This window comes from Cucurbita moschata, unplaced genomic scaffold (assembly GCF_002738365.1).
Source record: "Cucurbita moschata cultivar Rifu unplaced genomic scaffold, Cmos_1.0 Cmo_Scf00005, whole genome shotgun sequence".
Classification (NCBI taxonomy): domain Eukaryota; kingdom Viridiplantae; phylum Streptophyta; class Magnoliopsida; order Cucurbitales; family Cucurbitaceae; genus Cucurbita; species Cucurbita moschata.
The window spans coordinates 6,273,071-6,293,411 of NW_019268521.1; the positions used below are offsets into that span (position 1 = coordinate 6,273,071).

At 36.9% G+C, this 20,341-nt stretch overlaps 3 protein-coding genes across 3 annotated transcripts; 1 reads left to right on the top strand and 2 right to left on the bottom strand.

The window, feature by feature from the left end:
* Positions 1-884: 884 nt before the first annotated feature.
* Positions 885-8,168, bottom strand: LOC111443295. The gene is made up of 16 exons (XM_023081057.1): positions 7,906-8,168; positions 7,031-7,242; positions 6,159-6,295; positions 5,971-6,081; positions 5,766-5,867; positions 5,529-5,637; positions 5,225-5,425; positions 4,858-5,026; positions 4,621-4,699; positions 4,438-4,531; positions 3,602-3,698; positions 3,207-3,300; positions 2,809-2,881; positions 2,125-2,298; positions 1,912-2,034; positions 885-1,548 (listed from the first exon to the last, which is right to left on the bottom strand). Exons 1-16 carry the CDS (start codon positions 7,916-7,918, stop codon positions 1,387-1,389), a joined length of 1,950 nt encoding a protein of 649 aa, XP_022936825.1. The 5' UTR covers positions 7,919-8,168; the 3' UTR covers positions 885-1,386.
* Positions 8,169-8,787: 619 nt separating this feature from the next.
* Positions 8,788-15,203, top strand: LOC111443443 (COP9 signalosome complex subunit 4). The gene is made up of 14 exons (XM_023081250.1): positions 8,788-9,089; positions 9,192-9,343; positions 9,949-10,052; positions 10,149-10,209; positions 10,568-10,660; positions 10,799-10,899; positions 12,244-12,352; positions 12,449-12,493; positions 12,582-12,650; positions 12,734-12,825; positions 12,910-12,952; positions 14,317-14,376; positions 14,503-14,562; positions 14,813-15,203. Exons 1-14 carry the CDS (start codon positions 8,948-8,950, stop codon positions 14,885-14,887), a joined length of 1,206 nt encoding a protein of 401 aa, XP_022937018.1. The 5' UTR covers positions 8,788-8,947; the 3' UTR covers positions 14,888-15,203.
* A 647-nt stretch (positions 15,204-15,850) lies between these two features.
* LOC111443597 lies at positions 15,851-20,140 on the bottom strand. Its single transcript, XM_023081489.1, has 11 exons — positions 19,397-20,140; positions 19,247-19,301; positions 19,015-19,114; positions 18,720-18,945; positions 18,283-18,333; positions 17,966-18,198; positions 17,195-17,756; positions 16,983-17,097; positions 16,846-16,895; positions 16,592-16,738; positions 15,851-16,416 (listed from the first exon to the last, which is right to left on the bottom strand). The coding sequence occupies exons 1-11, from the start codon at positions 20,012-20,014 to the stop codon at positions 16,159-16,161; spliced, it is 2,415 nt and encodes an 804-aa protein (XP_022937257.1). The 5' UTR covers positions 20,015-20,140; the 3' UTR covers positions 15,851-16,158.
* Positions 20,141-20,341: the final 201 nt, after the last annotated feature.

The following is a 20,341-nucleotide window of genomic DNA, read 5'->3' on the forward strand; positions in this document are numbered from 1 at the left end:
GTGATTATAATCAACTAGTTTCTAGGGGCGGGGACAAATGATTCATGGAAGAGAAAAAAGTCAATCTACGGAGTATTTACTTTTATCACATCTCCATTCCCATAGGCAATATTTCATATAATTGCTATGGCCCATGTAACAGTGAGACTGATAAATTACTAATGTTGATTATATAGTATTTTTTTAAGTTTTGTACCGTTGCTCTTTAGTCGAGAAATGTGAAATCTTAGTCATTTCCCATTGGCAAAAAGCCTGTTAATTGGCAACAGGAATTATATGGTACCCATGTGGCGTGTACAATAAATGAGAATCTACCTATTTGTCCAACCAGGTCAGGACCACTATCTACAGGTTTGAACCATAGACAAAACCATCCAACATGGTTATTGAACTCTACTTGGAAGGGGGAGGCAAGGCCTTGTAGTTAGGGTTTTGTTGACGATGATTTCATGCTAACGGAGCCGACTACGGATTTAAAGAGTGAAGAGGAGGTTGAGTGAATATGGTTGCTAAATCTCCTCAGTGATTTCTAACCACACAGTATATATCACCATCACCCTTACCTTGGGACTTAGCCCCAAATGGATCCAATTTTTCTCCCTTTTTCTTTTTCAATCTGAAAGCCAGTTATTGGAGCAGGTTAGTCTATGGCTCCTACATGTATAAGTTAGTGGTTTTCATCCTGGTGCAAGGTCCAAACAAATTAGACTCGTGTGTATTTTACTTCTTGGTAACATAACTCGATTTGGGTAACATGTGGTTGTCACTTAATTCAACCTGTTGGTAGCTAACAGGATTCTTAATGTCAACACAATAAGTAATCTAAGTTCGGAGTGAAACAAATGAAGGCACAGAGACTAAATATTGACAAAACTAGAGTAGAGTATGGAAAACTGGAAAAGTATTATTTAACCTTTTATTTAATAAGGGGAAAAAGGGTCGTATACTGAAACTCAAGCATAGCATCACAAACTCAACCAGTGTGTCTAAGCAAAGGAGAACTTAAAGTAGGTCTACGACTACTGGAGCTAGAAAGGTACAATGATAACAGGGCGGGAAAAAAAGACTATAGCTTCATCATGACGCGCGATCGTGCAGGTTACTACTGCCTGAATCTAATATTTTATACGCATGTTCTTTGCACAAGGATGTTCAATATCGACTGGTTGCTTGAGAAAGAAATAACACTGTAGACATGGTACAATAACCGAGAAAGTTACCTCGCTTCAAAAAGGGCTTCCGAAAGGGAATATTCAAGTCGGATCCAAATGTGTCAAAGATCTCGCATCTCCGAGTATTTGACTGTCCTCAACTGAGGACTCCCAAACCTGCTCCACTTTGACTGGGGAATCTACAATTTCCACCGTATTTTAGCAGGCAGTCGTTTTATGACCGACATAAGTTGTAAACTTCACCCCGCATAACATCAATTGGCATGTGATCATGAGTGTATCGCTCAGGTCCTTGATAGACTCCAGTCTTCTCCAAAAGAGCAACCCCCTCGTCCCTACCATATCTTGATGCATAGAGCTTCAGATATTCAATGTCCTAATTGGCATCCAAAACAGATTTCATTAGCAATCCCAAAGTATATAAAAATGAGTAGGCTATCCATATCCAGGAAAATTTTTATTTGCCAAAATAAACGAACTGAGAGAGACTATTCTAGTAAGTTTTATCCAAGTAGAAATTTGCAACCCGAATTTCGAGCAATACCATACATTGCTGTAATACAGGATTAATTGTTTGGGCATAACACAAAACACTAAAGGATCTTTACTCATTTTTGTACTATGCATGGTCGGCTGCGTACACAGTTTAATATTTTTATATTCTATAATAATCCGTATCCAAAATGTTAGGTTTTAACTCGTAGGGTCAAATTTAGCATCCAGTAAGCATTAAAATCACCTGCAAACCACTAAGAAGACGCTCAAGTCTTAAGGAAGCAACTGGCTCATGTGAAGATGAGAAAACCTCCCCAGGGTAGAAAAGCACTCCATCTCCAGGAGGAAGGCCTCGTCTAAATCTTATCTACTCGAGTATGATAGAGACTTGTTAGGAAAGCATGTGACATACAACGTTCAGCATTAGAGCTTCTGCAGCTATGCAAGTATAGCTTACCTCTGCACTCGGAACTGTTGCCTTCTCATAACAGTTTGCACCCCAATAAAGAAATCCTGTCCCGCCTTCTTTCCATACACGCCACATCACAGCACGATGCTGTGTACCTCGCATCCCGAGGTGCCAATTTGGATGGGGATCAGCTGGCCCCATACACACATATGTCCACCATTCCTGCCAGAAAGGTGACTATATCCTCAGCAGAGAACTATGCAAAAGGACTTAAACCTTTAGACAACAAGAGTATAGCAACCATTTAAAAGAACTAAAATAGAATATTCATTGATGATTGAATCACGGATGCTCTAAAGAACGAAAATAAAGATTTCATCCATCGAGAATATTTAAAACCTTTATTTCTAATCAGTCACCAACTCTAGTTCACACACTGTTATCACCAGGAGTAATGAAACAACTCAAAACAGAAGTCGAAGCAGCAATTTAATGACTAAACATCACTAGCAAAAACATAGAGATAGAAAGAGAGAGTGAGGAAGTCACAGCCTCATAACAGAATGATTCATAATTACGAGGTGTTCATGCAAATAGAAACAAAATACAAAGCCATGAACGCATTTAACTGAAATCCACTACTAAACGTGTGATAAACCATAAACATATAATTTCATAGAAATCAATTCTAGGAAATACATTTTAGGGACCTAAAATTCCAAAAATTATTACCTCACCATTCTCTGGTTGCAATTCAGCAATTATATCCTTGACCAGATCCTCTCGATTGCCAAGCACCCATTCACTGTATAACAAAAATAAATTACACATTCTTTTATGCTAAGCAATTTAGTGTAGATAGTGGAAAAATGATCGCAAGACTGGAGGAAGACCGTCAGATTTAGATAGGGCAGCAAGATATAATTTTATGTGGGTGTGTGTAGTTCTTATAGTCCTACATCGTCCGAACACCTTAAAATATTCTGACCAACCTACAAGAACCTGGCCTGTGAAATATATTATATTCATCTCCCATTCCACTCAATATTGCTACAAGACACAAGAATTACATCTGCCCCATCCTTCTATTCTTGTTTATCGAACTCCTCTACTTGCAATTAGAGTATTACCTTGTGCAATAAATTTGAGTATGTGGGCGCAAGAAACTCGGAACCTTCACAAATGCTTCAAACGTGGTGGGTGCAAGAGGCGCATCATTGGGTCCTGCATAAAGCAACAATCACAAATTATATTTGTGATTAGTTACTACCGAATTCTTGTAGAAACAATCTGATTAGTTTCTACTGTATTCACATGAAAAAACTCTGGATCAAATCCTCAAGTGCCGAAACTCTAATAACAACGAGGTTGATGTCTGAATACTGTTCATGAAAACTACAATACCATCTTTGTGTCGTGCAAATTATTAATCTAGCAGGGAAATTTGTGTAATCACTTCGAGTAATGTAATCTGAGTTTGCAATAGAATGAATAGACCAAATATATGCAAGAGCATGTCTCATACCACAGTAGTATGTTGTCAATACACGAGCATCGGGAGCATAAGCACGAATCTCACTAGACATACTGCGAACAGAATCATAATGTTCCATATTCAATGGCTGCCATAGAAAGTTTGAAGTGGTAAGCTTTATGAAAGAATCACAGAAAAATGAGATTACATCAGAAGAAATCATTTAAAATAATAATTTTGATCACTAAACTACAGATATTCAAATTCAATTCCCATCATAACAAATTTAAACACTGGTTTGTTTCAAATTCAACATCTATCTTTATAGTTAGTTTACAAATACAATATACTTGCAAAGTCTACAGAGTTAAAAAATATTTTTGGTCCCGGAACTTTTATCAAAATTACAATTTAATCCTAAAACTTTAGTATGTAACAATCTAGTCTTTATACTTTAAATTTTGTAGCAATTTAATCTTTATCATGAAAATTCTATCAAAATTAATTGTCCATTTTTCTTATGGAGCGACTAGTCTTTGTAGCTTATGACTACATTTGGTCCCAGTCAATTTATTGATCTACAAATTAAGACATCACACTAAATCTTACCAATATTTTTCATGATAGACCCAACTCCTATAAATTGAAGTATAAGGACTGAATTGTAAAGTTCAAAAACTAAATTGTTAGAAAATTGAGAGTACAAGGACTAAATTGTTAGAAATTAAAATTTCGGGGCTAATTTGCCACTTCCATGAAAGTTTGGAGACCAAAACTGTTTTTTAAACAAATTGTTAAAACTCAAAAATGAATATTATTGCCAACATACTACAGTAGTATATAGAATGGGTATGAGTTGAATTTGGGTGTCTGCAGAACATAAATACCTCATCCCACAGATAAAAATAAGCTTTCTTCCAGTGTGCCTTTGTCCTCAATATCTCAACTTCTCTTTGCAAGTAATCTTTTGCCGCATCACCACTGTGGCACATCAACAAGTTGTTGGAAGTTCATCAGTATCCATCTCAAACATGCCTGACATAATTGAATGGAGGAAACTGAGAATTTACCTCGAGACTGCTCTATATGGTACAGCATAAGCTGATAGTCGTGGGTCTGAAAAATATTCATCTGACTTCGGATGATCAGCTATAGGAATGAACGAGTAAACTAACATCAGATAGAGAAAGCAACAAAAAGCAATATTCCACCAGAAAAATTAGAACAATAAGAACAGTCATCACGTGTTATTGCACTGCAATAACATAGAATAAAATTACAGTTCCTAGTTTGTTTCATCATGGTACCTGGCCAGGGGCAAGTGTACGTCAAAACACGCATGCCATCACCCCATCTGCAGAAATAAGGACTGATTCTATATTGAAGAAGCCATTTAAAATGTTCATCCAATGCCTCAAACCACTCATCAGTACCATGTTCAACACCAAAACGATCTTCAATTACAGTATCAGATACCTAACTAATAGTTAAGGCTTAAACGCAAAAGTTTTCAGGCATGCATTATTCTAAATGTCTTCATTCCTTATTGCATGAAAGGAAAAAATCTATTTCATATATTAGGACCATGTGATGCCTAAATATATATTTTAAATTCAACTAAAAACTTGGATGTTCCCCAAACATTAATAACTTATCCTTTATATACAAGGATACACCAATTACGGCAGGAAGTGAAGGAGTCGCCGGTATTGTGAAGTCCCAAACTGTCAACATTATCTTTACGCGTACTGAAAGGTTTGAAAAGGCATCTTCATCCATCACATCAATTGAACCATTCTCAGAATAAAATTCAGAAAATGATGGAGATTGAGTAACTCTTTTTAAAGAAGCAGTTGCAGATTTCACTCTTTCAACCTGAAAAGACAACGTTTCATACAAGCAGCTTAAATGCTAGAAAATGTGACACGTGATACATTATTGTTATAAGCAAGGTTAGAATGGTAGATTCACAACCTACCACTTCATCCAATGGCTTTTCATCAACATTTTCCATAATATCAAGACAGCTCTTAAGTTCCTTAAATATTTGATGCTTCTCAGCTCTGCCTAGGTACTGTGTTGAAGATCTGATGCAGTTTAGAGTATTTACCAGTAAGTCAAACATAACAATGATATATTAGCCACCAGAAAATCTGAAATAATAAATAAGGAAATTTTGAAACATGTTTTAAGCTGTAGAAGTGAATAGACTCACTCTGCATCCGTCTTTATAGCAGTAACGATGATTTCTCCCTCATATTGACCTGGGGGTTGCATATTTGGGACATCAATAGAAACCCAAACTGCTGTAGTTTCTCTGCAACATTATAAAATATTATTTCAGATTTGGACAAAATTGACCAAGCATTCCTTACACAACATAATGTAAGATCCCAATTCAACACATTAGTCGTCATTACCCTGGAAGAAGGTTTATTTGACTAACTGGAAGATCAAGTGGGACAAGGGCATCTGGAACACCTAATATGGGCACCACACGCCTTAACCTCAACGATTGTCCAACAACTAGCCTGCACACAACCACCTCTGAACGCTTATAAGGGGAATAACACACAAGACTGTATGAATATTGTTTAGTGACACGAACCGATCGCCAGATGTGGAGCATAAATCACCAGAAAAAACTTGCACAATTCCAGCCACACCAGAACCACCCCAAGATATTTTTGGACGCATAGCAATTTGAACACTTTCCCTCTCATTTCTAGCTGCCAGAAGATTTATCTGCAAAGATAAAACTAAATTTAAAATTCCTTCCAAAGAGCATACAAATATTTAAACACATGGAATGCCACATCTGAAGGCCAAATCATCACAGTAATTAGTTCTCAGAATTACCAGTTTTCAAATCCGATCATTTGACATGAAATAAGCAAAGAAAGGTATTTCTAGTTTCTCTATATTATGGTTACATGGAAACACGTGAATGCAAGCATTAAATTCAATTACTAGTTTCTGTTTTATTAGTTGGATTAATTAAGACATTATTCCTTGAATTAAGCATGGTCACTATAAGTTTGTTTACCACCGAGTCAGTCAATAAACAAATAGGCTGTAGGAATCAGAATGGAACCAGTTTCCGAAAAGACTAGCTCTCCTGCCAATTGAGTTCCAGTAACTCGTACCTTCTTGAGGTGGCACTGCCCTAAGCTCCCCCCACACACTCACAAATTATAAACCCATTATGAATCAATAAATCCAACCTCCTGGTTTCCATTAAAGGCTTCCAATCAAGGAGGTTTTATGTTCTAGTGGAAAATGGCGCATGCAAGATACAAGAAAGGTAGTTGTAATTTAAGCACAGAAATAAAATCAATACCGGGAAGAAGATAAAGTAGTTGTAATTTAAGCACAGAAATAAAATCAATACCGGGAAGAAGATAAAGTAGTTGTAATTTAAGCACAGAAATAAAATCAATACCAGGAAGAAGATACTAATTATATATCTTTCATACTTACAGGTTCTAAACGCCTAGGCATTTCCTGAGGTCCAACATTTGCTGTGCTTAGCATGCACCACACATCAACTAGATCTGCTGTAGGAACTTCGGTGGGATCAATAGATCTTTTGGGGAGAGTTGATGTGTTTAAGCTGCCATCACTCCATCCATAAGCAGTTCCTCCTCCTGCAACGCCCTCAACTGGGGGCATAAGAATGCCCTGAGGATTCCCTGCAAGAGGTATGAACATTCATGGTGTCAAACAATCAAAATATAAGATGACAATCGAGCATTAATCGCAAAAATTAAACTCTGAGAGGCATCAGAAATCCTTCATCAAGATTTGACACAGTAAAAAACCAGATAACTTGGGAGTAACTACAGTTTGACTGCTTTATAGTTTATATGTAGAAGAAAATGACCACTTTAATAGCCAAACATCAAGAACTACTTCCTGACAAAATAGAAAGTCTAACAAGCAAATTTCCAATAACTCTACGATGCTGTTCGTATGCTTAATAAATCTACAATAAGCTGGTAGTAAAGTTAACATACACCACTATATGAGGCTATACGCTGGAGTAGATAAACCGCCTTAAAAATGCAATTGATTAAGAACATAAGCTCGGGAATATATATTCTAGTAAGCAGAAACAAATACATGACAGCCTAAACTCGCGGCAAAGAAATCAATACTCTATCCTTCCTTATCAATACCAATGGTCGACATCCTGATCCTAATTTTCATCTCTTTTTCCGCCATTCTCTTACTTCAATTATTGTCGAAATCGACGCGGATCGTAAATGAGGAAATGAATCCATTAAAACGCAGGATTAAGGAAACCGCCATAGATCATATTCAAGACCGAAGTAAATACAATGGCTATTACTGACCGGTGTTATCCATTTCCAGAGACGCCTGTGATACAAAGCTCGCAAATTGTAGAGATTGTAAACCGTTTCCAGTTCAGTTTCAGATTATGGAGCGGAAAATCGTCTGACAGAGAAGATCGAGCTCCAAGAACACAGACGGATGGCCTTGCCAATTATGGGAAGGAAAGACGAAGAAGCGGGTAACTTAACTGGTACATCAAACTCCGCCTTATGCCTATACCTTCATTTCCTCGCGACCCAAATCGGCGAGGAATTGTCCGGATTTTCACCTTGGAAGATTGCCTTCTCTTACAAATTTTACAAATTCAGCTGTGAGATGTGAGACGTAACATATATGTAGGAGTGTTTGTTTATGTACGTAATTTTCTATTGATGGAATGGTTTTCACAATAATTCTATTTTATATAGCCACAAATTAAATATTTGAGATCCAAAATTTTCAATATTGTCGAATTAAATTTTTTATTTCAATCGTGTTTTTATAAATTATATTTTTTAAAATTATTGAATAATTTTTTCTCAAAATATATTAAATAATTTAACTTCCAAATATACCATTTCGAAACAAAAACAATATATATTTAAAAAAGCAAAAATAATATATATTTAAAAAACTGTTTTAAAAGTAATAAATATTTTAAGAGTATTGAGAATCAAAATGAATAAAGTTAGATGGATGAGACAAAAAAAAATTAATTTTTATTTTAAGTAAGAATGTAATATATAATTCGGAAAGTCGGTCGAAAAGAAAATCGTCGATGTCGATCGAAGAATCGTTCCAATAAAAAATTGACGAAATATGAAATTACGAAATAGCCATTACATCTACGTGTCACTCTCCAATTAGTGGATGATCAAGCTGTTCCTCCCTCTTGCTGTAGGGAATACTTCCGATCTAGAATCGGAAAATAGAAGAAGTTCCCTCCATTGCAGGGCGCGGGATTGAGCTGTGGCGGAGAGGGTTTTTCCGTGACCTAGGGTTTCCACTTTCGTAGCCGAAGGGAAGCCGGGGCTTGATCACAGAAGGTGTCAGTGAATTGCCATGGAGAGCGCCTTTGCGAGCGCCTTTGCGAGCGCCTCTGCTATCTCAGACCAGAGGCAGAAGATCGAACAGTATAAGAACATTCTGTATAATGTTTTGTCGTCAAACGATTCAGTCCAAGCCAAGAAGTTTATCGATCACAGTTAGCTGCCTTTTTTTAATACGTTGAAGTTTTCTCCCAAATTGTTCATCTTCAATTTAGTACGAAGTTAGGGCTAATCATCTGACGACTCTTGATATGCAGCACTATCTGACGAAGTTCCGCTTGTGGTTTCGCGGCAGCTCTTGCAAACTCTTGCGCAAGAGTTGGGGAAATTGGAGGGTGAGACTCAGAAAGATATCGCCCATTACATCCTCGCACAGATTCAGCCGCGCGTTGTCTCTTTCGAGGAGCAGGTTTGGTTCTGGCGTTATTCTTTCATAATCCGTAGGAATGATGTTTCTCAATTAGGTAATGATAACCAATAACCAATGTCACTTCTGACTGAATTGACACGGGAGCCTGGCCGTGCCATCCGTCTAATTACACATCTAAATGGAGTATATACTTCTGTTATGTTACCTTTGATTCCCAGTAAGAAATAGGTCCATGAGTGTTTTTGGGTTTATATTGGAATTGAGTGTGTAAAAATGGAGAGGTATCGTAGCTTTCGGATTCATGTTCAAAGCATAGTCAGTGCACATCCAGTATGCTAGAGTATATTTAATGTTGAGTGTGCAGAAGATTATGTAATGTATAGAAAGTCTCTTGGCAGCGTCCTTCATACAAGGACATAAAAATCAGTAAAAGATATATTTTGAGTGTGTGGTTATCTTGAAATGATCGATATCAATTATTCATAGTAAATATGATTTTTATTTTAATATCAGTTCCTCTGTTCTCTTCTCACAATGTTCTGAGTGTGGCTAGGGGCTTCAGTTTTAACTACTTATGTTGTTCATGGATCTCGACTTGCATGGTCCGTAGAGGAAGGAAATAATTTGTCTCCCGTGAGCTGCAGGTGTTGATTATTCGAGAGAAGCTTGCTGAATTGTATGAATCAGAGCAGCAATGGTCAAAAGCTGCTCAGATGCTCAGTGGCATCGATCTAGACTCTGGAATGAGGTATAATACCCATTTTCCTTTCAACCTCTTCCGTGAAAGTACGATTATATAAATTTTGGACTCCTACTGTAGTTACCTTTTTATGGTCTTTGTCAGAGTGATCGACGAGTCATACAGATTGTCAAAATGTGTTCAAATTGCTCGTTTATACCTTGAGGTACAGTATACTTCTGTAGCTTTAATTTAATTCCTACAACGGTATTTATAACAAAGGGCTATATTTTAGTAGTGGCAATTTGCTATGAGGTCATGTAAAAGCATTACGTTGAGCTCTGTATGATGGAGGAAAGTGGTTTCAGATTGCATTGTATGCATGATAAAATCCTTAAACCGGTGCCCTAGACCAACTTGGTCATCTTGACTATGCATGATATAATATAATCATACAGCAATTTTTAATTGCATTGGAGGCGCTTGACAAGAATTAATTGTTTAATGTTTATACTTACACGGGCAATGAAGTTTATTTAGTCTTTGGTACTTGAGCACTCAGTCTTGCTCAATTTCTTCAACAGGATGATGATGCTGTTAATGCTGAGGCTTTTATCAATAAAGCATCATTCTTGGTTAGCAATAGTCAGCACGAAGTCCTTAATTTACAATACAAGGTTAGGAAAGCTTTCGGTTGTTGATGACAATAACTTAAGATGGCCATATGGTTTTTCTTCTGTCTTTTAATCCCGACAATAACTTAAGGATGGCCATATGGTTTTTCTTCTGTCTTTTAATCCCCACCGTTGTCGCAGGTTTGCTATGCTAGGATCTTAGACTTGAAAAGGAAGTTCTTGGAAGCAGCACTGCGTTATTATGATATATCTCAAATTGAAAAGAGACAAATAGGAGATGAGTATGTAAAGTTGAACATTCTTTTCATAGAATAGAAGTGGTTTCTAGCTTTGTCAAGCAACCGTTGTTCGAGTGATATACTTGTTTTAGGACACTGACCTTAAAGCATTTGCACGCCTTTGAAAGTTCCTTTATTTTTACAGGTCTTCCAGTTCGTATGCATCAAATTTCAGCATTCTTGACATTCTTTTTTGCACTTTTCATTTACTGCAGGAATTGCTTAACTTTAAATAATAAGCATATACATTTCTGTCTCATTTCGTAAATAATTACAAAATAGGAAATTGGCTAGATTTGACATGAAGACATTTGTTTTATTGTACAATATTCATGTCTTGATATGACTCATAGATTTTCGTTTTTTCCCCGTTCCTTTCAAGTTTATAGTTGAACTGCAAAATTAAGCTGACACTGATATAATTATAATATGCTATAGCAGTGAGTGTCGACCAATTTTGTGGGCCTTTTCAGTCTGAAATTTTCATAAATGTATTATGCAAATAGTCTTTTGTTGATTTTCCTTTAATATTTCACCCTTCTAAGCCTTATGCCTTCAACTATTTTCTACAATTATATTATGCAGATCTCTCTTGAGTTTAATTTCTCTGGCTTCATAGTGTCTAGGCGGAGCTATAAGCTCAAAATTTTAGAGACTTGCACATGCATGGACGAAAGCTAGCTTTTTTTTTTTTTTTTTTTTATATCAATTCTGCAAAACTATTTTACTCAATCTACTAAACAATTCTGTGCCTTCATTGCAAAAAGGAAGTTTTGTTCCCACGTACTTTTAATATATGTTGGTTTTTGGTCAAGGAGATCGTTGTTTCATGATAAGGGCAGTATTTGGTGGCAGACTTGTTGTTTCGCTATCTTGTGGGTAGTCTGGAGTGAGAGAAACAGTAGAATTTTTAGAGGGATGGAGCAATCTTTTGACGAGGTTTGGGAGGAAGTGAGGTTTAGTGCCTCATTATGGGCATCTGTTTGTCGGACTTTTTGTAACTATTAACTTAGCATCATTCTTTTGGATTTGAGGGCTTTTTGTTGCTTTTTGTATGCCCTTGAAAGCTTGGTTACTAACCACCAAAAAGGAAAAAAGAAAAAAGAACTGAGTTTCAACACAATCCTATGATTTGTATACTACAGTTGAATTTAGAAAACTTAATGTTTTTAAAATGGAAAATATAAATTCATTCATGGTGTTGTTTTTTTTTTTGTTTTTTTCTTTGAAGGAAATCGTGGTGTGTTTAAAAGATATTGCTTAGTTAATACTTTCCTTCGGCCTTTCTTGTTTTAGTATAGTCATTATAAAGGCGGATGTTAGTTACTTTATCTGTTTTTTTCTCAGAGAAATCAACGAAGAAGCATTGGAACAAGCTTTATCTGCTGCAGTGACATGCACAATATTGGCTGCTGCTGGTCCACAACGATCCCGAGTTCTTGCCACATTATACAAAGTAAAAATCTTCTTTAGAAAAATGGAATTTATGTATCATTTTGGAGGGGATTGATTTTTTAATATGCACTTTCTAAGCGTTGACCTTTTGGTTTAGGATGAGCGTTGCTCAAAGTTAAAAATCTATCCAATACTGCAAAAGGTTCCCTCTCTCTCTCTCTCTCTCTCTCTCTCTACGTTCAAGACTGTTCAGTTCAATGACATTAATCAGGGTAAAATTTAACGATTAGGTTTACTTGGAGAGAATTTTGAGGAAGCCTGAAATTGATGCATTTGCTGAAGAGCTAAAGCCTCACCAGGTTATTGTTTTTGCTCTTTACCTCTTTCTTTATTCTGCATTGAATCATTTTTTAAGAAATTTTCCTTTACATTACTTCAACAGCAAGCCCTTCTGCCAGATAATTTTACTGTGTTGGATCGTGCTATGATTGAGCATAATCTTCTCAGTGCAAGCAAACTCTACACAAATATAAGGTCAAATATGTGTAGTTTATCATCTCGTCCTCCTTTATTCCTTTTTTCTCGTTTTACTATTGTTTTTGGTTATTCCTGTCGCAGCTTCGAAGAGTTAGGCACTTTGTTGGGTATTCCTCCTCATAAGGTGTGTGCCATTTTATTGTTCTTAATACTTCGGCAGAACTTCGTCGACTTTTTGCTAATGATTTTAGATTAGCTTCTTACAGTATGTTTAAATTAAGACATGCAATTAGTTTCTTGTTGTCTGTTTGGGTAAAAATGATCCTTAAATTACTGATTTTTAACATAAACGGGGAGAGAGAATGGATCCTATCACATTAACCTGCCGAACCTCTCTATTAATTAGAAACGAAAGAAAGAAAGAGAATAAATATTACTCTTTTAAAAGGTCCCAGCTAACCATGTTTAAGAGATTAAGGAAAACTCTTTTAAACGGGAAGGTCTTAGCTTTAGCTTTGTATCATGGCTCTTGTTCGTGTGTATTTCTAGTTCTTTTTATAAGTGTAGTCCCTTTATAATTAGCTGCAATTGAAACTTGTGAACGTGTAGTAGTGTACTGTTCTTTACTTGTCTTGCTTTTACTTTTCACCGAATCAATAAAATTGTTGTTAATATAAAGTTACTTTCCCTGGCCTGAAATTTGCTAGAAAATATTCATTATTCAAAAGAAGTTTTCATTTTAAAATTAAGTTGATATGCGTGCAAATTATCCCTGCCGATAAAAAAAATTCCAATGATCTTGATCTGGACTCCAACTACCTTCCAGTGTGATCTTCTACTCGAACATCAGTGATGACTAACACAAAGAAGTAGGTTATCAATATCATATAGGCCTCAGGAAATTACAATCCTCCCTCTTGCTTTTTCATTAATATTACTAAATAAGAGATACTGGGGTTGTGCCCTTGATGGTACCTCTATTTGCATTCAAAGCCATACGAAGGACCAATCAACCATATCATATGACTTTACCCCTCATCAACTACCTCGTTTCAAGGATAGGTCTCAAAATGTGTTTACCCCCTTTAGAGGCAGGCCAGGTTGGCTCTCCAAAATAGTTACATGGAGAACCTTGATCTTTTAGGTCTATCCACAAATTCTAGCAAGGATTTTATAAATATTGGCAGTGTCGGTGGAACTAATAGGTCTAGAATATATCTGGCGTGAAAGCTGAAGATTTTCTGGGAATCAGGCATGTACAAGTTTCATTAACACAATTTGCTTACCTTTTCTTTCATGATAAAGCTTCGTAAATTATTCGGCAGTATGGCTGTTTGCGTCTGGAGTTTTTTCACATAAAAAGCTGCTAACAACTTAAAAATCTCACCCTTCCGGAAGTCTTTCCAACAATTGGGATACCTTAACAGATTCGAGCTAAAGAGCTCACAAAAATGAACTTATTTGATATCTTCTACTTCTGGCTTGCAAGCGGATACTCAATGTGCTTATCAAGTTCATTTTGCTTGCTAAATTTGACTTTGTTTTTAGGCTGAGAAGATAGCATCCAGAATGATCTATGAGGACAGAATGCGGGGATCAATTGACCAGGTTTTTATCTTCTCTTCTCGATTCCCCCCAAATGAAAGAATTATTGGAAAAAAAATGGATTATCTATCTTAATTAGCTTTCAGAACTGTTTGCACATATTATATTTAGCTATGAAACTGCTATCAGGTTGAAGCTATTATCCATTTCGAGGACGATATTGAAGAGCTGCAGCAATGGGATCAACAGGTATTTTCTCTGGATTTCATTTCTATTTATTTGTTGCTCTTTTCAAAATTTGAAAGAGTAAAGCAGGTTCACTTAAATTGCGCGCGGCACATGTTATGGAAAATTTTAGATATCAGCATTTATGACAATGACAATGTTTTTTAAAAATTAAGAGAGAGGAGAGAAAAGGAAGGGAAAACGTCTAATTATTATTTTCATTTTTGATGTTGATGTGTACCGTGTAATTATTTGTTTTGTTTGGTCTGTGTAGATTGTTGGTCTTTGTCAAGCTCTGAACGACATCTTTGATAGCATGGCAAATAAAGGGGTCTCCCTTCCCGTCTGACCAATGTGCTGTTACCGATTCCCAATCCAGTGATTTTGTATTATCTTAGAAACCTTCATCTTTTTACCATAATTTTGAGGCTACTTTAGTTTTTTTATTGTTTATTTTTCTTTTTTGAAGAGTTTGAAAATTGTTATTCTTTTTAGCAGCGAGGGTTATTTGTCTGTCATCGGGGAAAAAAAAGAAAAGAAAGAGAGAGCGAGAGAGGGATACGAAGAGTTACGAAGCCAATGTATCAAAATATTTAACTTCTCCTCACTAAGAAAAGGAAACAGGAAAAGATGAAATGAAGCACTGTTTATGGCTTTGGAGGGTCCTACCACACTGCAAACCAAATCTGCCAGGTAAGTCTAAAGGATCGTTTATTTGCGAAAAGAACCAATTCGAAATTGATTTTATCAAGTTTTAATGTAAGGACAATTTTGAATCTTTTATATATGGATCTTCCAATTTAAATTTGTACATGTCTTGATACGGTGGCCGCTGGCCTCCCCCGTTTTACCATACCTAACGGATTTGATTGAAGTACAGCTATTAGTAATAGCTCCTCGCAAGAAAAAACTGGTGGCGTGTAAATTTAAGAAAACGAACTTATGAGTATCTTGGTTGTTGTCATTCATACAAATGTCCTCGGTTGGAGAGGTAAACAAAATATTATAAATGTTTGGTAATCTCTCCTTCGTTCATTTATTATAAAGGTATGAAAATCTATTCCATAGTTTACTTATTTTTTAAATTTTAAATCATGACGTTTAATGGCAATGTGTAATGGGCGGGCCAAAATAATAATATCAAGGTGGACTTAATGGGCGGGCCAAAATAGATAATATCAAGGTGGGCTTGAGTAGTAACAAATAGTCACATTTTAAGTTAAAGTCAATATGTAATAGGGCAAAATAGAAAATATGTAATAGGGCAAAATAGAAAATAAGGGGTTATAAATGTAAGTAGCAAAATCTCATATTACATGAATTTAAGTTATGAAATCCACTTTATTCATAAAATTTATACTCTAAAAAAAAAGTTTAGACCACGACAATCCGCAATCTAGAACAAATTATAACTTATCAAAATTGTGAGCTAAATGGTCCCTTATTGGTTTCCTGTGTGGCCTTACAAAGGCCTTAATTACTAGCAGATACGTGGGCAATTAACTCGGAATAAAAAGGCAAAGTGCCCACCCAACGAAACGTTGAACGGAACGGACTTCAAACACAACTAACGTAAACAAAGGCATTGAACTCGGATCCAAAGGCAAATATGTCGGGTCCTTATATTAGAAATCTCCCTTCAGTCTTTATTGGCTTCTTCATGTGTGTCTTCTCCAACTTGAATGACGCGAATGCAGAACTCATTTGGCTGGACTCCTCACCAAAAGTGCATGGTTTGCGTTGCAATTGCAAAGAAGATTGCCTTAATATATCAAACAATGAACTGCCTGATTTAGCTTCATTCTGTGCACTTGGTTTCACTTGGGAGTAACTAAACTTGGCTGAAGAAATCCTTGTAGGTTTATTTTCACTCTGGCCCTGCAAAGCCAAGTTATTGATGTTATTAGGTCGGCCCACTATCAACCAAGGAACACTTGATCGGTTTGGATTGAACTGATCTATGAGGAGGTGAAGTCATCTCTTGCCTCTCAATCATCCAAAAGTAAACATGAATATATATGGTCCAGCATCAATATTTTTAACGAGAGCTGACCTGATCAGAAGATTCTTCCATTGTTGGAATGGCACTCTTGCTGTTGCTATCATCTCGACCGAAAATGAAAGAACGACTGTTGATTGATGATCCGTGTTTACGGGATGAAGAAAGAGATAAATTTGAACTTCGACCTAAGAAAGATGACTGCATAATTTATGTTAGCTTTATAGAAGATGTTATCTTTTTACAATAGAACCAACGGATTAAATAGCTAATGCATTTCTGAATTCAGAGATTATGCACACAGATACCTTGGATGTTATGTTCTTGCCTACACCAGTTAGTGGAGGGTCCAAAAACGCTGCATAAATACAGACAATGCATAAGGATTAAGCAAGATAAAGGATGCTAGATTCAGAGGGGATGATGAATGTGCTGCAGATCTTACATTGTGCTTTGGGTCTCTTCTTTACATCGGATACAACATTCAGCTTCTTAATAAGACCAAAAACTTCTCTAGTGCTCTCATCCTCAGCAGGCGACAGAAATGTGGATTTTTCCTCCTGTTTCAGACCAATCGTTAGATCATCCTGTTAGCTATATGGTCGAACGATTAAAAGATATAAATCTTAGTTCATCAAAGAACAGCTTGAATCTCACAGCTTTATAAAGTACACGTTCTCTTTCTATCCTCCTTTCTGTTTCCTCGTCATCGGACATGTACTGATCATCATTATCTGTATACATTTGAGGAAGCATTTGCTTTACTTTTCGAATGTTCATTCGAGCAACATTCAACGGAAGTAAATCTTCTGCAGCTGCTTCACAAAATTCAAAATCATCATTTTCTCCTTCATTATTTACATCATCCAGCAAAGCTGGTTTAGTAAATTTTGATCCATATTTCAATTTCTGCAAAAGATCTTCTGTTCCAGCAGCATCTTCCTGCTCAAGCCACTTCTGATGGAGTTCGTTGCGTTTTTCATTGTCTAATGGATTTTCTTCGTATGCAGTTGCTATCATATCTTGAAGCTCTTCTGAATCAGTGTACTCGTCTTCATCTTCATCTTGAAAGCGCATATCATGGTCACTGTCATCTTCTTCCTCAGCTTCATCATCAACAAAAGCTTTAACAGGATCCCCGCTTGCCAATGAAGGCAAGTTTGACAAACCATGTGGATGTGGATTTACATTCTCCTTATCATTATCCTCCTCATCAGAACTGCAAAAGCAAAGTACTTGAGAAGTTAAGTTATATGATCAAACAGCCAGCGATATGAAGCAACTAAAATTAAGATTTCTTGAAACCAATATCAAACAATTAGCAGTGGCCCAGCTTGATATTCTCAGTGTTTAACATTGAGAGAGTAGGAAAGGAAGTCATGAACATATCAAATGAGTATACGTAATAAAATTTCCAAAAATTCTTACTCCTCATCAAGGGCTGCAGAATCGAGCCTTAAATTCATTGCCAATACGGATGGTGTGAAATTTTCTTGCAAATGACTTCTGGATGTCTCGTTCAACTCATCATCAAGAGGTGCAGATTCATGCTTTAAATTCATAGCCAATACAGATGGCGTAAAATTTTCTTGCAGAGGATTGTTGGACATCTCATTTGATACATCGTCTCCATTGCTTGTTTGGGAATCAGAAAAGAGTTCCTAAAACATGATAGACATAGTAATTATGCTGAAAAAATATAGAGATAAAACAATACATTATCAGAACTCATTGAATGAAAATACCTGAGTGTCATTAATAGGAGTCCAAAATGCTTCTGTGGCGTCGTTGGTAGCCTGTAATTCATAAAGACAACAACTGCATCAAGTCAGTAACACGTTTGAAATTCTAATTTCAAAACACTTGAAACTTGGCAATCCTTGAAGCAAAAAAAATAAAATTGTTATTTGGGTCAAATTGTCAGGTAGTAAAGAAAATGTCGTGTCAGTTAACTTCCTTCAAGTCTTAGTTACTAGAATAACTCAACCGGAACTAGCCAATACTTCCACCAAGAAAATTGTTACTCCTAAGCATGTAATAAAACTCCATTTCGAAATGACGGCAAGCTACAAAAACAATTGCCCTTGTTATCACAAGATCATTTTGTACATTTGCCACATTTTAATTATAAACTAATTTAAACCTATTAATGGCACGGGAAGGGGAGGTGGATGCATCTAACCTTTTCCCTCTCGGAGGGCATGTTTGTCCCATTACTCCTTTCATCTATACACATTGAACCTTTTCGGTTCCCCAAATCAGCAGGATGCTGATCCATATCCTCGCATTCTCTTTCTATAGAATCCGCCCTCCCTTCTACAGACAACCTATGCTTGATCACGACCTCTGTGCACAGATAATTGTCATCGTCGTTGCAGTCTAGAATGGCATTCTCAATATTGATAGATCTGCGTAAATAAATATTATATAAGTTCATAGTCTAGGTACAAATGTATGACTAAGAATAGGATGCCCACTTCCTAGAGAGCTCAAGCTTCCTTTGTCGGATCTTCTCCAACACTGAGGATATCGGTTTCCGAACAAGAGGCATGGGCTTGAATGCTGCCCCTCTGGTATCTAACAAGAAGGAAAAATAAACTTGAGAATGTAGACGGGGAAGTGTGGCTTAGGCTTGGAGCTTAATTTTGAAGATCGATCGTCTTTAAGAAGAATTAGGACACGATTGTGAGAATCAGTAATACAATTTACCTCGCAAGAGTCTCTGAGACTCGGCGCGGAGTTGTTCAACGTATTCTCTTCTCTCCTGAAAAATATAAGCAATGAAATAAGTAAATACCGAGAAATTGGGGAAATATCCACATGAATTATCGCATTTAAGGACATCGGAGGTCCTCATACCTTCTCAAGAGTCCTTTTGGAGACCGCAGTCTCGTTGAAATCTTCAGGCTCTCCACTGCTCTTGAGCCTTTTGTTCTTTGATTTCCTCCTCTTTGCTTCTCTCTCGTCCTCGAATGAATCCAAACTTGGCCGTTTCTTCACCAGTTCATCTACCAGGGCATCGCCACTTTCCTCTCCTATCCTCAGACTTTGATCTTCATCTATTTCATCAATACCAGCGACGGCATCAAATTCCAAGCCCTTCTCGGCTCCAGAATCATTTTCCTGATCATCCAGACCAAGACTAGGTTCCAAGTTGCCACCATCGTCCAAATCCCTCGATCCAGATCCCGATTGTCGAAGCTCATCGGAATCATCCAGATCTTGGCCGTTAAATTTATCAGAATCATCGGCATCAGTTTCCGCCGCACTCAATTCACGCATCTTAAGGCTATCATCGAACCGATCATCGATCCTCAAAAATTCCCCCAACACTCCACTCGAAAATTGATCATCGACCCTCGGCAACTCCTCCGATAGAACACTAGCCTTCTTCAACCGCTTCAGCTTCCTCCCCGCAACGAGAGGGGAATCGACGTCGGGAGACGAAAGTAACTGGAAATCGTCGTCGCTCTCCATCCTCTACTGTCGATTGTGAAACAAAAATCCAAGACGAAGGACTGACCTGAGAACAGTTGATGAAAAATCGGAGCCGCTAAGAGAAGGGTGTAGTGGCGGCAAAGCGAATTCGAAAAAATCGTGAAGACATAAAGGCTAAGGCACCCTTTTATTTTAATGAGATGCCAAACGAAGTCGAGCGAGCCCGCCAAAATTACCTGTTCCGACTCCACAGAATCTATTCATGATCTGTCGGTAATAAATGTAGAAAGACGAAGCTCGGCCCGGCCCAGTAGTTTTTTTTTTTTTTTTTTTTTTTTTTTTTTTTTTTTTTTTTTTTTTTTTTTT